The 20,333-nt window shown below is 33.0% G+C and overlaps 1 protein-coding gene across 6 annotated transcripts in view; it reads right to left on the bottom strand.

Moving 5' to 3' along the window:
* The window catches only part of LOC108738226 (segmentation protein cap'n'collar), a 40,548-nt gene that overhangs the window by 9,525 nt on the left and 10,690 nt on the right, over window positions 1-20,333 (bottom strand). For all 6 annotated transcript variants that reach the window (XM_018471533.2, XM_018471530.1, XM_018471531.2 and 3 more), the window contains exons 2-5: window positions 17,071-17,259; window positions 16,935-17,004; window positions 2,641-2,798; window positions 2,226-2,549 (exon numbers count right to left, since the gene is read on the bottom strand). In XM_018471533.2, coding sequence (XP_018327035.1) covers window positions 2,226-2,549; window positions 2,641-2,798; window positions 16,935-17,004; window positions 17,071-17,259 — 741 coding nt within the window. The remainder of the gene's footprint in view (window positions 1-2,225; window positions 2,550-2,640; window positions 2,799-16,934; window positions 17,005-17,070; window positions 17,260-20,333) is intronic.

Below are 20,333 nucleotides of genomic sequence, written 5' to 3'. Positions count from 1 at the left end.
GATATCCTACCAACCTATCTCATGTATCTCTTCTTTTACTACATATTTGTAATGCCTCCCCAAGCACGTAATTATTACTACAATTTTGGTTGTAATGGGGATCCGGTACAGGGGGCTGAAATTTAACAGAGTCGAGCGAGATATTATCAAATGAAAAGAATTTACTTCAATACCTTCCTGCATTGTTTTTAAAATTTTCAACTTATGGTCAGAAATATACGAAAAAGTATTACTGTCTCGTATATCTCCGAAATACTGAAATAATACAGAAAAAAAAATGAAATAGACTTCCGAAAAAAAAAGCAAAATATAGCTACAATAATAAAACCTTTTTTAATGTTTCTTTCCGAAGATAGTGAATAATTTTCGACCCCGCATGGCGAAAATATGTGTCCGTTTCGTGGGAATATTATTTAGAGATCAAGTCTAGTACTACAACCTGTCGTCTCAAGTACAATCCTCAGCTATTGTTGAAAGACCAAAAATATTTCTTGCCTTAATTCGTCCCCGAAACCAATATTTATTTTAGTCAGAACTGCTCTTGACTAAGTTTACTTAAACGTATCTTTAAAACAACCCTCTATTTTGTTTGCACTTTACATTATTAGCTCATTTTTCTTTTACGTTTTTACGAATCTTCAATAAAAGTATTAAAAATCTTCAAAGACACTATTTTGGTTGATTAATGAAAATATTAAATTCTCTTTGAAGTCGCACTCTGCGGCTTGAGTAAAGATCTTTTTTGACAAATGACTTTAGGTAGTCAACTATTCGAATCCTATTGTATTTTGTGGGTTCTGTTGTCAAATTATCATCGACACAGGGAAGATACACTATCTGTCCATCTTACCTTTTCAAAACCAGAAAGGAAAGTACTACCTGCTGCAGAGCAAGTGTAAAATTTACTTTTAATTCGAACCGCTCCTTTTGAATAGAGATTTTGCGGCTTACCAATCCACAATCCTCCCTTTGTACCACCAGGGAACGCTCTTTGAAATTTTAAGTTTATTGTACACGAAAGCACTTAAACATTCCCAAATTCGGCAAGTGCAAATCAAGGCCTTTACTTAATAAAATACGTAACATTACTTACAGTACAATAAAAACAAAAACACTTATTTACATAATTTATTTAAATAGGCAAGTACTATATTTTGAGACAAATTTTATTTTTCCAAATTAAAATGCGACTGTTTTGGTATCCGATTGATGGTAAATTTTAACAAGACTGATGTCATCAAAACGTGTATGATACTAATTTCATTTTAAATGTTACCTTAGGTTTATTTCAATGAGAGCGCGTGTTCAAAACTAGTAATTTAGCTAAGGATGAAACAAAGCGAGGTCAAAAATTTGTTATTATTTCGTGACATGGTATATATGTACATGTATACTCTAGAGAAGTACGGGTTATTACAAAAAAAAAAAAACTACGCGAGTGTTATCAGAAATTTTTCAAAAACCTAAATTTTTACGCATTTCTAATAGATTTCTATTTAAATGAAAAATCGTTTTTATTTATATTATAAGTAATCAATAAAACAAATGGATAATGAGTTTTAATAAAAAAATATAAAGTACTTACCTTTACAATAAAGTGTATTACTACGCATACTCAATTAGAAGAATTAATTACACTTGCAACTAATTATAAATAAATAATATCATCAACGATTTTACGTTTTTGACGGTTCGAAACCTAATTGTAGCTATATCCATTATGTAACCAGGAAATTATCATGTCCGTATGATCCCGTATTGCAACTAGACCACGTTTGGCAGTTCGATTATTTATTTTAAATATAAAGGATAAGATAAAAACATTTATTAATACTTAGTTAATGGCCTAAACTATCAGTCTGCACTTGCGCTGTCTGATAGGACGTCCGATGTTTTTCCTTTTTTAGAAAAGTTTTGCGGGTATTCTCAAGGTGACATCGATTACACTTCATAGCACTTCAGGAATTACAATAATAAAGGTACCTATATATATATATATATATANTTCTATATATATATATATAATTACTTAATACTGCTCAAGGAATTTCTAGCAAAACACAAACACGAAAATGTGGACTAGGTAAAGCATTTCAATTTTATAAAAATTTTGCCAGTTTGATGGTATCGAAACAAGGTCCTCGCAATGGTGTTAATATTGGAAAAGATTTTCTCTAAACTCTTGTAACATACGAAAAAAAAAATATTTATGAACTAAATCTTACCTGGAAAGCTCTGTGATGGGGATGGGGATGATGAAATTGAGATGTCTGAATCATGTCTGCGAGTATGTCTAAATCGTCTTCGAGTTTCACTTCTTTGCCAGCTTCTTCAGAAGTGGAAGCCTCTTTAGGACTCTGAGATCCTGCAAGCAACGAATCGGCTTTTTCTGGCGCTGCCAAATTAGAATCAGCTGAAGGTAAAACTGATTCCAACAGAAGATTTTCAGAAATTTCTGCCGTTTCAGTACCAACAGGCTCTGCAGGATGGACGTCCTGCTTATCGGGGGCAAAAGATACGTTCTCAATCTCCTTAGCGTTCACGCCAGTCTAGAGCAAAAGGAGAAGAATATTCAATAGCTAAAAGTCTCCTCCGGCAAGTGGCAGAAAAAGGATTAGTGTTGCATCCTGGAATACTTACTTCAGGAGTTTCATCGTCTAACCCAATAAGTTGGAGGGCTTCTTCGAGAAGGTATTCTGGCAGCGGTAGCGACAGATCCTCGAGCGGCAAATCGCAAGAGGAACTGTAAGCCGCGCCAGAAACAGGTTCGTTGAGATCTTCTTTTATCACATATTCCCCTAAAAAGAAAAAGGAACTTACGATAATCGACATTTTCCCAACCCGTAACGCAAAAATGGCACAAAAATTACAATCGGGAGATATGTACATCTCACAGAAAATAAAAATCCAAAATTGCTCTCTCTCTGATCAACATATTTAGATTGTCAAATTAGGCATTTGTTTTTCCCATATCTACCTCAACCGCGATAAGCTTGTCGCAGACCTTGATTCAAAATATCTATTATCTAACAACAGATCTAATCTTAACAGTGTGAAAAAGTTATTCGTTTTCCTAAAACTAAATGAAAAAGTCCAAACACAAATAGATACGAGTCGAAATCGATTTTAAAATCGTTCACAGGGAAAGTTCTGCTACTTATTATTATTATTATTCTTGTGTCCTTACAGACTTAGATAGATATTAGAATATTATATTTCAGTTCCGGTTTGCACCGGGGACAGGCTATATATAATAGCTGTCTTACAAATCAAAGATCGACACAATAAATGGACAATTGTTAAATCCAATATCTGACAAGTACCAAAACGTGTCATCTCGATAGTCGATTATTATTAAGAAAGACAGCGGCATATATGATTAAGCCGGGATATCATGATTCTATATTCCTACGTTTGGGTGGCGACTAACAATCTCTTTAATCAAGATAAAACGTCTAGCGGGGATTCACATCACGAACAATGGAACACTATGGTTCTTATCTATGGCGCCCAACGGGGTGAAAGACACAAGGATTAATACTATCCCATATTAAATAGATAAGTAAAAAAAAAAAACGTCACTCTTAATGAAGCAACCTTTACCTAATTTAACTACCATTTAGTAGCCCTTATTCGGTTAATTTTTGAACACATTTCACTAATTGCAACGTACTGTTTCTTTCAAAGGAAAATCCCACATATGCACTTGATTACTTAGCTTAAAAATGACCATCAAACGTTATGAGAAGCACCAAAAAGAAAAATGATTTGATGAAGAATTATAAAAAGGCCCGGTGAGAAACTGGTTCTACCTGGCCGTGGCACCCTACTTTGTTCCCCTGCTTTACAACAAGAAAATTAGTTTTGTTCTCATTGGCTGGGATATTGCCTGGTCTAAATTGCATTGACGGAGCCTTTTTTAATGTACCCAAAGTCCGCGTGCTATTCCACCATTACGCCGACATTTTGTTTTCGTAAAAAAACACAAACACACAATCAACTAGCAATCTAAGCAATTTAGTTATTTGTATAAAATTGCTACAGTAAAATTTTGACTTCTTTGATTATCATTATTCTATTGTAGAAAGAGAAAGTCGCAAAATTATTTTCCCTTTCGGGACCAAATTGATTAATTTTGGAATACCCCTTACATCTCACAACAAAGTTAAGTAGATGTACACAAACGACCTTTTGGGGCAAATTTTTGAGTTTATTTCTAGGCATTCTTCAAACACTATTATTATTTAATTCTGTATTATTCTGTATTTTATAAAAGAACTGTTGTAATAGAAGGCAAATATCGCAATTTGTTTATATTCACTTACATAAAATTTTTATTGAATTATTATTAATAGGCAGTTCCTTTCGATTGGAGTAAAGAAATAAAAGTATTTACATAGGTAGCAAAGCATATAAATTGTTAATAGGTAATGAAACTGAAAACCAATCGTTATTAATCAATTTGGTATCAATTGGACAACCTGGCAACTTTTCAACACGTCGAGCTGTATCACCGTGAGTTAACATCTTCAATTCATAAAGAGAGAAACATCGCAAACTACTATACATACCATAAACTTACCAAAAAAAACAGTAACAATATTTCTATTAGTATAAAGTATTTATTTTAAGCAGTTTCACGAAAAAATATGTGACATGTTAAGAGTTTTTTGAAAAGTTTATTTCCCGTTAAATTAACATTTCTATTGAACATAAACTAAACTATCGACATGGCTTTACTGATAACAATGATTGAATTATTCGTTCGCATACCTAAGGTCGAGGCGAAATATTAAAAAGACGTATTTTTATTATTAAACATACCTGTGGGATGATTTTTCTTTAAATATAATTTTGATTGACAATATACATACGCATTGATATTTCAGTAAAATCTTCAACTTGTTTTATTATATTACCTATCAAGTAGGTATTGAATTATCACACAAAACGTAATAAATATAATTCGTCCATCTAATGATTGAATTGAAAATAATATTTCGAGATGATATAAAAGACAGCATTCATTACACATCAAGTTTGAACATTTCCTAAAACGAAATGTATAGGAGTACTTTTAAAAAAAATAAACGTGGAAGTTTTACTCTTTGCTTTTTTTATCGTAAATGACAATTGTTCCTTGATTTTTGTGAAAGTTAAATGTTGTTTATTAGCATAAAAAGTATAAGACGTTCTACGCCGTTGCAAACCGTCGCCATTAAAAATATTGAACCAAAGATAAAAACAAAACGAAACTGTTCCAAACGGTAACTAATAAAAACTATTGAAAAAATTTGTTGATTTTGAATTGTGCAGTTGTCTTCCTATATCGGCTTTCTCTATTTCTAGCGAAAGTCAAATGGCTGTGGTTTAGTGATCATTTACCGAAAAATGGGTAGTTTTAGTTCACTATTTAATTTACTTTTAACTTTTTTATAATAAATTCTACCTATCTAGACGATCTAGGAAAAATATCTTAAATTTTTTTAAGCCGCCACACGACATATCCAACGAAATTTAGAGAAAGCAAAAGTTAAAAGCTTTTGTCAAAACTACTTAACATTAAACTTTAATAACCTACGGAAATAAGTCATTGTTGTAATAATTTTGATATAATAGCAATGATAAAATTGCCTACATACCATTTTTTCTATAAACGCATCCACAATACAATAATAATTAAAAAAAAAGGTGTATTCACATCAAGTTAAACTTCATGCAGCTTTCTTGACCGATCAATAATAAGTACTAAAATTACTAGCGATTTTAATAGAACATGAACAGGTGAAACTTTGTTATCATTTTAGTTATCGCCCTTTGTTCTTATTATTTTAAAATTCCATTTCCACTATTGTTCATACAGCTAAATTTTGGTTATCTCATTGCTGTAGAACGTTTTGTTCTAATCATTGCCAAACATGCCTAACAAATACAAAATCAATTTTCGGCACTTCGATTAAAAAATAATCTATAAAATAATGTCGATATTTACTGATAAATTTAACAACGATTGTCCCACACACAATTCGTTTAGGTAAAAAGGTACCAACATTGGTACCAATTACCGACTTAGAATTCTTTGCAAATGGTAATGACCTGTGATGCTATAGTGCCGTATATACATCTCGTTGTCGAGTATGTACATAGAAATGAATTTATTAGACTCAGAATTCAATTTAAAATTATTCCGATCAAATTAAAAAAGAAAAAAAAAATGAAAGAACAAGTTTGAAACCAGTTTTCGATTAAAGTAGTGGAAGATGAAGATGATGATGGGAGAGAGAAAGATTTAAGAACGCATATGGCATCAACACAAGCAACATAACATATAATATATATATCTCTCTAATAAAGAAGGCGAGCATTTCATAGGTTGTTGTCGTAGTAAAATGGCTTCCAAACGTCGGCCCCTTTGAATTCGATTCTTTTTCACGAACAAATAGCTTTCAGGCTGGATAAATTATTCCTTTTTAATTTCGACGGTACGCCTCTACATAAGGCATACAACCAACATTAATCATCGTTTCTTAATTCTGTTTCTTATTGTTATTATCTAGTGACGGAAACTAATTTATATTGTAATTAAGATATATTGTTTTTGCCTCGGCAGTACTTGATACATATCTAAACCTGACACACATACGTATCCGTACACCAACGTGCGTTAGTCTATTTTTGCGTTACAAAAAGTAAATGAAGGAAAATTTACATATACATTACTTGGTTCACGCAAAAATGCCGCGTACCCATTTCCCCATGCGAAAAATTATCCTCGACTAGAAAATAATTAATAAGAAACCCAAATAACTACCCATGTAGCGGTAAACAGATTCCCTACAATGTCTTTTCCATATTCACATCAAGAAAATCCTTAACTTCCATGAATACGAAGAATACAAGATCAGTAAGTACCATTTTATGGCACCATAATGTACGGTGACAATTGAATACAAAAAACATGCCAATACAAATGATGGATGTAATAATTTGTATTCCTAAACTCAGAACAGTTAAAAGAACATGAAGAAGACAACCTCAATACCATTTTGAGGTACTAAAGTGTACGGAACATTGTAGAAAGGGTACTACACTATATTTCCACTAGATAACTCTTAATTGCTAGTAAAGATGATACAAATCATCATAAGTTTATGAAAGACAAGTAAAGGTACCTTTAGAAGAACACGAAGAAGCCAACTTTAATGCCATTTTATGGTGCCAAAATGTACACAGAAGGTATAATGCTACATCTTCAATTTTAACCTCTGTAATATTTACCAATTAAATACAAAATCCTTTGCTAATCAAAATTTTACAAATCATGGTTAGTCTTTGATAAAACCCAGTATCTTTAGAAGAAAACGAAGAAGAGAACTTCACTGCCATTTTATGAAACCAACATGTACAGAAGACGTATAATAATAAATAATCATTTGACAACCACCTTTAACTTCTGTAATATTTACCAATTAAATACAAAAACCTTTGATAATTAAGATTTTACAAATCATGGTTAGTCCTTGATAAAACTCAGTACCTTTAGAAGAAAACGAAGAAGAAAATTTCACTCACATTTTACAAAACCAACATGTCCAGAAGACATAATACTAAATAATCATTTGACAACCACCTTTAACTTCTGTAATATTTACCAATTAAATACAAAAACCTTTGATAATTAAGATCTTACAAATCATGATTAGTCTTTGATAAAACTCAGTACCTTTAGAAGAAAACGAAAAGGAGAACTTCACTGCCATTTTATGAAACCAACATGTACAGAAGACGTATAATAATAAATAATCATTTGACAACCACCTTTAACTTCTGCAATGTTTACCAATTAAATACAAAAATATTTGATAATTAAGATTTTACAAATCATGATTAGTCTTTGATAAAAAGTACCTTTAGAAGAAAACGAAGAAGAAAATTTCACTCCACTTTTACAAAACCAACAAAATGATAAGAATGATGCTTTGCATTTCACAAACTCAGAATCATTAAAACGACATGAAGAAGACAATAGACTTTGTGGTACCAAAGTGTACAGAAATTTGTAGAAATGATATTAGTCTGTATTTCTATTAGATAAATCCTCTTAATCTCTATCACATTGGCCAAGTGAGTATAAGAAAACACTGCTAATCGAAATTACTCAAATCAGTATTTGTCTTCCATAAAATACAAGAAGTACCTTTAAAAGAACATGAAAAAGACAACTTCAGTACCATTTTGTGGTCCCAAAATGTAATGTATTGTACACAAGGGTTGGTACACCTAATTTCCACAACAACAACCATGTAATACTTGTCAATTAGTTATGGAAAACATTGCTAATCAAGATTTTACAAATCATGATTTGCTTTTCATAAAACTGAGTACCTTTAGAAGAGCAGGAAACGTAAGTTCAATTCAATTTTGTGGTATTGAGATGTACAGAATTATACAAAAGAAATAGTACCTACACCTAATTTGTACTACATAACCCCCTATTTTCACCCCTGTAGCATTTCCTCATTAAATATGAAACAGTAACATTGCAAACATGATGAATTCAGTACCATGTTATGGCACCAAGATGTACAAAATTACCGCTCTGCTTTAGCTGATTAGTTTCCTTCTCTAATAATTATATGATACACATTAGAATGCCGCAATGTATAGTTCTGATGTTTATCAAAGAGATCTATTATATATTTATACTGGTACCATTTGAAGGTAACCGTAATATAGAACATTGAAGGCAGATAGCAAGTAAAGAAATTGTTTAAGTACTGATTGCATTAATGGTAGTTGACCATCGAACTTTACTATGGGTTCGACCTTGGCTACTTCCAAAACCCGAAATTTTGTTCCACATCATTAGCTGCAGACTAACCATGCAAAACCGTCTGTCGTGGTTCACAAATTCTCCTCGAAGATCATAAATGTGTATCGTTTTGATTCAACGAAGCCACGCAGAAGAATATTTTGTCAAATCGCAAACTTTATCACGGTTTTTCGTAACGCCATTTTAATTATTATAGCAGAAAATTGAAATGTCAAGTTTATTTACCGCAATTGTAACATCTTTTGCTTTCAAACTGTCCAAAACCTAATTGATGCCTTCCAACGACATTCACTTTAGGAATTTCTCTGGGTACCTTCCCGTTTGAAGGGAAGTTTCCGACGATTTAAAAAAATATATGTGCATACATAAATAAAAAGAAAGGACACTAACAATTACTACAAAGCCAAATATTGCAGGTGTTAAACATGTACCAAAACGTAAACAACATTTTAAAAAGTGTTAGTAAAAGCAACAACACTAATGAGGTATTCTGATAAGGCGGTACGACGTGCCAGTCGAAAAGGCACTGTTGTGTGCTGAAGACCACTTAAAGTCATCAAAGAAGGTCCTAAAAACCGTCAGAATGTCATTTAAAGACTTTTACTGTATCAAAAAGCAATCTTCAGAATCTACTTTAACAAGTGCCCATTTTCGTGAGTGGCGTGTCAATAAGAACAATAAAAATAACTTAAATACGCCCATTTTGTTTCAAAGACAAAACAACCAAATTTATTTGAATTTCAAATTTAGTTCGACTGATGCCTTTTATATCAACATCTCAAACAACTCAAATTTTACGGTACCCATTTTAATTATGCACTTTAAGACGTCGGCATAAAGAAATAAACATTTTAAAACAATTTCAAATAATTTTAACAACAAATAGGTATTATCAAAAATTATTTCATTTGGCTTCTCTCTACATTCGACTTAAAAGTATGTTATTATCAGCGCGTTATTTCGAAAACAGTGCCATAAAAAGTACCATTTCTACCACCTACTGATAAAAAAGGATAAACAAATAATTTTAAGAACATTAATACCATAATTCCTTACTATATCCGTTTTGTAACACAAAATGGTCGATTCAAAAGATAAAAAGTAAAATAATCGTGAATAAATACTGTCAATAATAAAAGACATTTTTAACAGTTGCATATCAAAAATTGATAACGCTTTACAATAAATAAAATTAAGATTATATAGAATATATCATTTTTCAAAAGCTTTCTCAATAAAATCTATTTTTTAATGTTAGATACAGGCAAGTACCTATACACGCGCAACTATTTTTTATAATTAACACTTTTCCGATTGTATTTAAAAGATTAGTCACTATCTGCGTATTATTAATAAAAAAGGAACATTAAAAAAAGACTTTAATAGTTATCTAATACCAAGTTATGCATTTAAATGATATTTTATAAAAACAAGCACGCATTAAGTTTCCGACGCCATTTTAGCGCGCGGTGCCGACGGAAAATTATTTGAAATTGTTTATATTACACTACCCCTAAATGAAATTTAGCCCACTGTAAAGGGTTGTTTAAGTTAAAATAATTCAAATGGGACCATTCCGAAATCGTTTGCATAAAATGAGAAATGACTGACGCGCAAAATTATCAAAATTGTTTTGAAAAAAATGTTAAAAATGTATTTTACAAACTCCTACAACAGCCGATTTACAATTCAATTATAATTCCTCAAAAAGTGGTTGTTGAACCATTTAATAACTTAGAATCTAACTGCCAAGTGTGTGTTTTAGTAGATTCCAGAATTTTAAATAAATTTATTAACAAATAAAGGTACATGCAATTGGGGGTGAAAAAATTAATGGGTTACAAACTATTTTACTTCCTATTCTACCTAGGGATACCAGGTGAAGATCATAAATACAATTCCCAAGAGGAGGAGAGACCCAAATTCATTAATCATATAAAGGTACAATAACTTTTTTGACATGTACCTTTACTCTAATAATATGATAAATGAAATTTCATTAAAATTTTCTTATGAATCCATTGTCCCTTAATGATCCTGAAAGTATTAAAAGAGATTTGGGAGCTGTTCGAACACCTACCTCAAAAATAGTTATCCGTTTAACTGAATATTTAGCACAAACAACAACTGTTCTCCACCAAAATCAAAATAATTAACAAAAAAACGTCCACACACCGAAAATATTAGCACAAACCGCACTGTATAAACGTAACATTGTCAGCAAACTAGAGAGATACTATGGCTGATGGTTGAGTTTCAACTGTGGGGCTCGAAGGCAGCCAAAGCCAATCAGGACCCAGTTCACCGAAGCAGAGTCAAGCTAATATGGCTGCCGCACAGCTTGCCTCAAACAATAGGGGACAGAGAAAGGGGACTAGCATTGGGGAGACAAGAAACATTTCAGAGGGGGGTGCTTCTTAATTTCCCTTAATCTAAACTATGATAGTGCTCTGTTCGTTGCATGATTCCTTCTTTCGAATGATTTTTGCTTCATCATCACGACAAAGCTTTTGTGCCATGATACCTAATATGAAAGCTTCTCCACATCTATACTTTCAACTTATCTCTCTCTTTCATTCTGCTTCCCAAATGTAACAACAAACCACTCATCCAAACTTTAACATTTTTCTTGTACGATGCACCATAACAAAATACCATTCGACAAGGCAATCAATACTGCTACATCCCTCACTGTCCAATTTTAAACGCCTTAGCATATGAATTTTATTAAGCCCCACATACATACACCCTTCAACAACCAATAACAGAAAATAAAACGTTAAAATTATATTTTGTTAAAAAAAAAAAAAAAAGTACATTGCCTTTTTACATGGAATGATAACTGTTTCATACATGAAATAATCTATAATCTATTATAACATCACTTAAATTGATAATTAAGCACACTTTCAATCAGTCACACTTATGTTAAACATTTGAAAAAAAAATAATTTAATTGCACGCTCTCCAGTATCCTTTCCATCCATCTCCATTTAAATTTAAAAGTATTATATAAAATCATAAACTTAGCATATACATTTTAAACAAAACTTCATGCAATGATATAAGGACATGAGAACATGACAAGGGCCCATGAAAATAACTAAACAAAAATAATTTAAGTACTTATTTATAAAATATGTATGGACACAATTAAAAGATACATAAAAAAAGGCGTTTTTCATTATCCTGTTGCATGACTAGCAGAAAGTGAAAAAGACCAGGTAAGATGAAATGAGGACCTTTGGTAAGAATATTGTTTTTGGTTTGGGAAAAAGGTACAAAATAAATTTCATTAACAATAGGTTTTTGAGAAGGGCAACCTGCACCAGATGAGTAGGGCTAGTATAAAAGGACTTAATGACAGCTTTAGCTCCTTCTGATTACGTCTGACATATGCCGTCTCCATCTAAAAAGCCTTTCGAGACTACCTTTCCGGTGCTTCACGAGCCTTCGAAATCCCTCTAACTTATAAAAGTCATTCTTAACAATCAAAACTAAAAAAATAAAAATTTTCAATTTTTATCAAAAAAATAATGAACCTACCAAAAAAAAAACAGCAATACTTTTTGTTTATATAAATTAATTACGTTATTCAAGACTTTCAATGCTACTTATTGCATGCAAAGAACAACTTACTTTAAGAAGAGGGAAATTAAGACGGCACAGCTATGGCATGGCAATTTAGGAATAAACAGGTGTGAAGATCAGAGAAAGAAACTTAAGAAATAGCTAATTATGTACGAAGTTTTTTAGATAGTAGCAAGCAGGTAGAGGTAATAAATAGAAAATATCCAAGTCATTTAAGTCTGCAAAGTGTCTAGTGAAGCAAGGTTGTCCCCAAACTTCGGCCACTGTGCTTATATTGTTATATCAGCCAAGAAACATCATCGTCATGCATTAGGAAAACATTCTAAAGTTTGGAGTCATGACAACTTGCAAGAGGTATCACAATAAGCTAATATTTGTACTCTGTAGTAGCAGTATAGTACGGTAGTAGTAAAGTTGTAGTCAAGATAGTGGAAGTCACGCGTCCATTTTAGTTAAGTGCCAAAAAATGTAACGCTAAATACGGAACAATTTTTTTTAACGCGAATTTGAGTTTCTACTTATTTGAAATTCATGCAATACAATTTTCTACAATAAAGACACTAACAGAGTGTAAAAACCCTCAAGGAATTATTTTCAAAATTAAAACGTTTTATGACCACAATGTAAGTGCCAAAAAATATTACCGCGTTGTGGTCAAAACACACCACGCAGGATGTGATCGCGAAATATTTTAGTACCCTTGGGACCCGCAGACTTTTACGCGTTATATCGTAGGGATTAATGATATACATTGTGATAAAGTTTCAGATTGATCTACAGCATCACTATGAGTGCATTATGGGAATTACTGACACAATGGCGTCTGGTTAATGTTGTGAATTATTACCTATAAAATAGTTATGTAAACATTGTGTTGGAACAGATCATTAACGTTGAGATCGTGCAAACATTTTTGCACCTTATAAGCACGCATATTTCTATCACGTTGTAGTACCTACTGGGAATTATTAGCACGTTGTGATCACGTTGTGTTGTGGCCGATTACGTACAAGATCGCTATGGTCGTTACACCAGGATGCATCATTTATTTTGGGATGTATGTCTGGTGTGAATGATTATCTAGAAGATCGTTATGGGCATTGTGTCGAAACAGATCATTTACGTTGAGATGTCGCAAATATGTTTGCACCTTGTATGCACACAGACTTCTATCACGTTGTGGTACTGGGAATTATTAGTACGTTGTGTTGTGGCCAATTACGTACAAGATCGCTACAAGCGTTTCATCAGGATACATCATTTTATCTTGGGATGTATGTCTGGTATGAATGATTATCTACAAAATCGTTAAGGGCATTGTGTCGGAACAGACCATTTACGTTGAGATAGCGTAAATATTTTTGTACATTGAAGATTCGCGGACTTCTATCAGATTGTGGTACTGGGAATTATTAGCACGTTGTGATCACGTTATGCGTTGTGGCCGATTACGTACAAGATCGCTACGCGCTTTGCATCAGGATGCATCATTTATGTTAGGATGTAAGTCTGGTGTGAATGATTATCTACAAAATCGTTAAGCGCATTGTGTCGGAACTGACCATTTACGTTGAGATAGCGCAAACATTTTTGCACCTTGTATGCGCGCAGACTTCTATTACGTTGTGGTAGTGGGAATTATTAACGTATGGATTAAACTGATACGTTGTGATTACGCAAACATTTTTGCAGTTTGTAGACTTTTGTACGTTGTAATCGCCGGAATTATTGATACGTTGTGATCAAGTTATACGTTGCGTTTATTACGTGTAAGACCGCCACGAGCTTTATATCACAATACATTATTTATGTTGGGATTAGTTATTTGTTGTAAATGAATATTATCCACAAGATCGCTAGAAGCGCTGTCAGAATGTACACTATTTACGTTGTGTTCATGCAAATAGTTGTAACTTATGCCCGCGTAAACTATATTACATTGTGGTTGTGGGAATAACTAACAAATTTAATCAAGTTATATGTTGTGATTTATTATTATCCACATGACTATTATTGAGCGTATTGTATCAGAATATGTTGTGATTGCGTAAAGTTTTGTATACCGCAATGTTTCCTACATTGTGGGAATTAAACTGATACGTTGTGATTAACTCATATTTGTGATTGATTGTGTTAAAGATTGCTGAGTGCGTTATCAAAAGTAGACCGATTGCGAAGACTTTTTTGTACTTTGTAGTTGTGCAAGCTTTTATACGTTGTGGTCAGCGAAACTATTGTTACGTTGTGGATATTGTGGTCACGTTATAAATTGTGATTATAAGATTATTGCGTAGCATATGCCTTTTTATGTTTTGCAAAGAGGAAAATTTAATGGATTAGTTTCAAATTGTAAGTACATTGTGGTGTAGAGTATTATGAGATGTGAAAATTAGTATGGTAGGAATATGGGCGGGAAAACAAAAATTCTGAAAATGCAAACACAAGCAGGTGTGGTTAACTTTCAAATACCAGCGGATCAGAATATCAAAGAGCATTTAAGAACTTGTAAGACAATGGTAGGTCTCATTTGAAGCATGTTTTGTTATCAATACTGAAATCTAGTTAAACAACATCGATCATTTTCTGAATGACACACGCACCATTAGTCAATATTTGATGTAAAAGGTCCGTCTTCTGTATTAGGTACCTACACCTGATCTACGACCCGAACAAGTGGGTGGTGAATGGCCCGTAAGCCTTTCTGCGCATACCATCAACCATTCTAAGTACGTAGTCTGTACCAGAAATTATACTTTTTAATTCGTTCAATAACATCTCAGCTGGCAAAATCCTGTTCCTATTCAAACAGATTTCGAATAATTTTTCATATTTTTCAAACGTCAAGGAAATTATATTAATATACACATTCAGGTAACCGACCATCGGCAGCTGCATGGTCCCCGAGGAATAAAATGTACCTAGACATCACTTCGGCGTCCCATCATAATCGAAAAAGTGGACGTATTTTTGAAAACTATGAATCAATTAGACGAGTTGGTTAAGATCGAATTTAATTCGGTTCTATTAAGATTGAAATAGAGGAAGAACGCGGACGAAAAAAACGTTAGGCACTGGTTAGGTTGTTATAAAAAGAAATTGTCCATGCACCAAGGCACAGTTCGGTTTGAAAATAAGCGGACAAAGGAAATTTTTGCCGACCTCATCGTAGCTGGTCCAAACTGTCAGGAAAGATCATTACTCATAAAAGTAAGCTATCACTAGAATATTCCAGACAGAGAGCACCGAATCTAACTCCCATTGTCAAATTATTAATCTGACTATGGCAGGCAACAACTTCCATCAGACCTAACAGCATGGAGCTAAGTATTTTACATTAGAGTCCACCCTATTATTATTAAGAGCACCATTACGACATATACCGAGCATTCATACGAACCGCCAGTTAATTATTTGAAAAGTATTTGATCTAAAAACCATCCAATTTCGCACGCTACCCACTAAATAACATTGACATCCACAGTTTTCGGGAATTCCGTGGAAGATACCTATATTTTAGGAGAGTGAACTATAATGAAGGAAAAACATTATTTTGGTAAAAATATGGGTACAAGAAAAGGTACCTTCATTCTTCCCTATTTCCAAAACTAATGAGATTAAAATTATGAATAATTGGGGGTTAATAATCCATAAGTTTTACAAACTTTGTACCAAAAAGGGCTGTCGGTGGAGTTTTGGAGAAGTTGACGATTTTTAATGGCATGGTTACGAAACCTTCGGCGCATATTTTACCACACGTATTTGCCATTCACTTACCTGAATTATGTAGTATTTTCAATAAACATTTATTATTATTATTTCGCAATGTTACCATATATATATATACTTTAGTCATATTGTAACCATTTCTCGTAAAACTAACTGTATTTTTAATCGTTCTTGTAAACAAACTATCTATGATGATGATTCTAAAATTAGCATCATTTATCTTGAATAAATATTTAATAAGTACCTGAACAAGAGTGCTTCATATTGCCTGAATTTTTGCGATTACTTTTGCTAGTAAATATTAATTTTCTTTTTACGAATAAAAATAAATATAGTCGTAACAATTTTATAACAAGTTGGAAAAAACGTTTTATTCTTGTGTTAACACATCATCATCATCAGGCAATGTAAAGTTTCGTCATGCGACGTAAAGGAAATAATGGAAATTATATCGTCATTTATAACAATTATAGACCATCTTAAACCGTGGCAAAACAGCTGTTTATCTAATTCAGGTCAAAACCTAATATTACTTTTTACCATCACAAATTTGAAGAATTAGACATTCGACCGCCAGAACAATTTAAACATCCATGTTTACAATAGCAACAAATAACCGATGAATGAAGAACAATTGTTAATTAAAAATAATTCCTCCGTTTCTACTAATATTATTAATTACGTAAAAAAAAAAACAAATCAGCAACTACTGAGCTAACTACACTTACAGTATAACAGATACCCAAAATGCAAATAAAAACAATAAATAATAAAAGGCACTAACCTGTTTCTGTATCGATGGTATAGTTCAAGCCAACCCATGGGTCGATTTCTTTCGCCTCTTCCTCAGGGACCTAAGAAAATTAATTTTTTTTATAATACATAATATTTATCGTCCTCGGCGATTATGCAGGTCTTACTTTATTGACTGATTCATCATTTATTTTTGCCAATTCTTTCAATTTCTCGATATCATCTTCACCCGAAGTGGGTACCGAATCATTGACCTTATTTTCGCCAGGTTTTTCGGGTTCTTGATCAACAATTGGCTCCAAAGAAAAACCCAGGTCGACATCTTGCTTCCACAAAACTTCAATCAAGTCCATATCCTGCAAGAGAAAAAAGGACTCAATCTCTTTTGGAGCGGCTCTATAGATAGCAAATATTTGAAACGACCAACTTTGGAAGAAATCATTTTCAAAGATTAATTAGATATACATACGAAACAAGTAAGTATTCATAAGTTGATAAATAAAGTAGAAACGCCCTTGTCAAACAAAACAAAATGAATATTAATTTTATTCTGGAACTGGGAATGAATTTCACTTTTACAAACACGAAAAAAGGCACATGCAAATAGCGTTAAGTAACAAAAAAAAAAAAGACCTATTTAGTTTGACATTTCCTTCTGCATAACACATTTCTGTTATATTATACTTCTGTATGCAGTGTGGGCCTTTCGTGTCTTTTGAAAGTAATTATTTTTATGTTGGAAGGAAGCCCGGCGCGGCGTGAAGTATTAATAATAAACGTAATAAAAAGGAACGCGTATCTGCAGGACTCCAAGATGGCGGCTTTTAGAAGGCACGCGGGACGCCAAGGTGTGGTTTTCTGTTACCCTACTGTTAACCGACACCCATTGTCTATACGCTCCTCCCTACACAATAATCTATACAAGACCATAATAAATTTTCTCATTAACTACTACGTTCGTTAACATAAGAATGCGTGCTGCTTTCAATTCTTTCACAAAATGAACAAAAAAAATGCCATACATATTTATTACTTCCAGCATGAGAAACAATGGAATCTCTTACAAACTACGTCCGATATTAATACACGCTGACTTTTTCTTCGTTCGTTTTAACGCAACATTTTTTTGTAAACTACACACACATTTAAAAAACAGTCTTTAAAAAAACAGTTACTGACTAATTCTGAATACTTAGACTGCAAGGAAAATTTTTAAAGAGACAGAACTTTCGTTATTGCAAAAGTTTTTTCATATACGCTTGAACCAAAGTGACATTACCTAACAATTTCTTTCATTCTTAAAATGTGAAACTAAATTGGTGCACAAATCGCTCATAAACTTCCAAAAAATAGTGCATGAACTTAGAGAAAATAGAAGTGGCGGAAGATAAGGCGGTACTACATGTGTAGTATCTTTTGGGCAAAGCGCCAATATCTACAAAACTTCCAGAAAATTGAAGTGGCTGATGATAAGCCAGTATTACGTGTGCAACTAGTTCGTCAATGTTTTGTTTTTCACAGTTTTTTTGGTCAAACTGCTGATGATACAAAGAACAAAAGGGTGCATAGATCGTTCGCTATCCATAAACTTCCAAAAAATAGAAGTGGCAGATGATAAGTCTGTACTACGTGTGTAACTAGTTCGTTAATGTTTTGTGTTTCATAGCTCATTTGGGCAAACTCCTTATAGAAAGAACAAAAAGATACAGAAACCATTCATAAACATCCAGAAAATAGTCCATGAACTTCCAGCAAATAGAAGTGGCCGATGATAAGTCTGTACTACCTGTGTAACTAGTTCGTTAATGTTTTGTGTTTCATAGCTCATTTGGGCAAACTCCTTATAGAAAGAACAAAAAGATACAGAAATCGTTCATAAACATCCAGAAAATAGTCCATGAACTTCCAGAAAATAGAAGTGGCGAATGATAAGCCAGTACTACGTGTGCAGCTGTTTCGTCAAACTGCTGATGATACAAAGAACAAAAGGGTGCATAGATCGTTCGCTATCCATAAATTTCCAGAAAATAAAAGTGGCGGATGATAAGTCGTTACGTGTGTAACTAGTTCGTTAATGTTTTAAGTTTCATAACTCTTTTGAGCGAACTCTTGACAGAAAGATGCAAAAATCGTTCATAAACATCCAGAAAATAGTCCATGAACTCCCAGAAAATAAAAGTGGCGGATGATAAGTCTGTACTACGTGTGTAACTAGTTCGTTAATGTTTTAAGTTTCGTAGCTCTTTTGAGCGAACTCCTGACAGAAAAATACAAAAATCGTTCATGAACATCCAGAAAATAGTCCATGAACTCCCAGAAAATAAAAGTGGCGGATGATAAGTCTGTACTACGTGTGAAACTAGTTCGTCAATGTTTTGTGTTCTACGGTACTTTTGGACAAATTGATGATGATACAAAGAACAAAAGGGTGCACAGATCGTTCGCTATCTATAAACTTCCAGAAAATAGAAGTGGCGGATGATATGCCGGTGTTACATATGTAGTTGGTACATCAATGATTTGTACTTTTGGACAAATTACTAATGATTCAAAGGACAAAAGGAGGCATAGGTCGTTCGCTGTGCATACTATTTTTTTTCCTAGTTACTTTACTTGTGGCGGATGATAAGCCGTAACAAATCGCTAATGTTTTGTGTTTCGCAACTTTTTGAACGAACCACACTGATACATGGAATAAAAAAGGGCGTAGATCGTTCGCTATGCGTATACATATTTTATTTATTTAAAAGTTTACTTGCAAAAGTATTGAACGATAAGCACGTACTACGTCCAATTAGTTCATTATACTTCTGTGATCTACAGCTCTTATAGATAAACCGCCGATGCTTATACTTAAGTATAGTTATTTTTGTTAGCAAATTACGACAAAGGAAGTAAGTTATTTTTTCTTAAAAAAATCGTCCACGTAGCAACAAAAGGAATAAAAAATGATGTCAATTAGAACAAAAGCAATCTCTCATTGAAAAGTACACGGTTGGATAAAACCAAATTGTTACGGTCCGCCGATTTATAAAGTTGAACATTGTTTTCCACCATGGTGGCTATATAAGTATTGCGACTGCTTGGAAGGCGAAAGAGTAGAAAAAAAAATATATAAAATACAATAAGTTATGTGAGAAATTGACAATACCGAACAAATTAGGACAAAAACATGTTAAATCCCATTCTTTATCGCACTTTTACTGACCGCCAAAAAACAATGAATTATTGTTCAGGAAAATGGCCGCTCTTTTTAGTTAATAAATAATAATCTCATTATGCATCTTAGCAAGCCACGATTGGTTTCATACCATTAAGCAAAAATCGATTAATTTAGCTCGAATAGGAGGTAAAGCATTGCAGTAGGCGCAGTCGTCTCTACACTCTATCTTTTATTTCGGATCATTAGCGGTATCTTAGCAGGGCGGAT

This window comes from Agrilus planipennis, unplaced genomic scaffold (assembly GCF_000699045.2).
Source record: "Agrilus planipennis isolate EAB-ADULT unplaced genomic scaffold, Apla_2.0 scaffold88, whole genome shotgun sequence".
Taxonomy (NCBI): Eukaryota; Metazoa; Arthropoda; class Insecta; order Coleoptera; family Buprestidae; genus Agrilus; species Agrilus planipennis.
The sequence above is the reverse complement of the archived record's forward strand: the minus strand, read 5'-3'. Positions and strand labels throughout refer to the sequence as shown.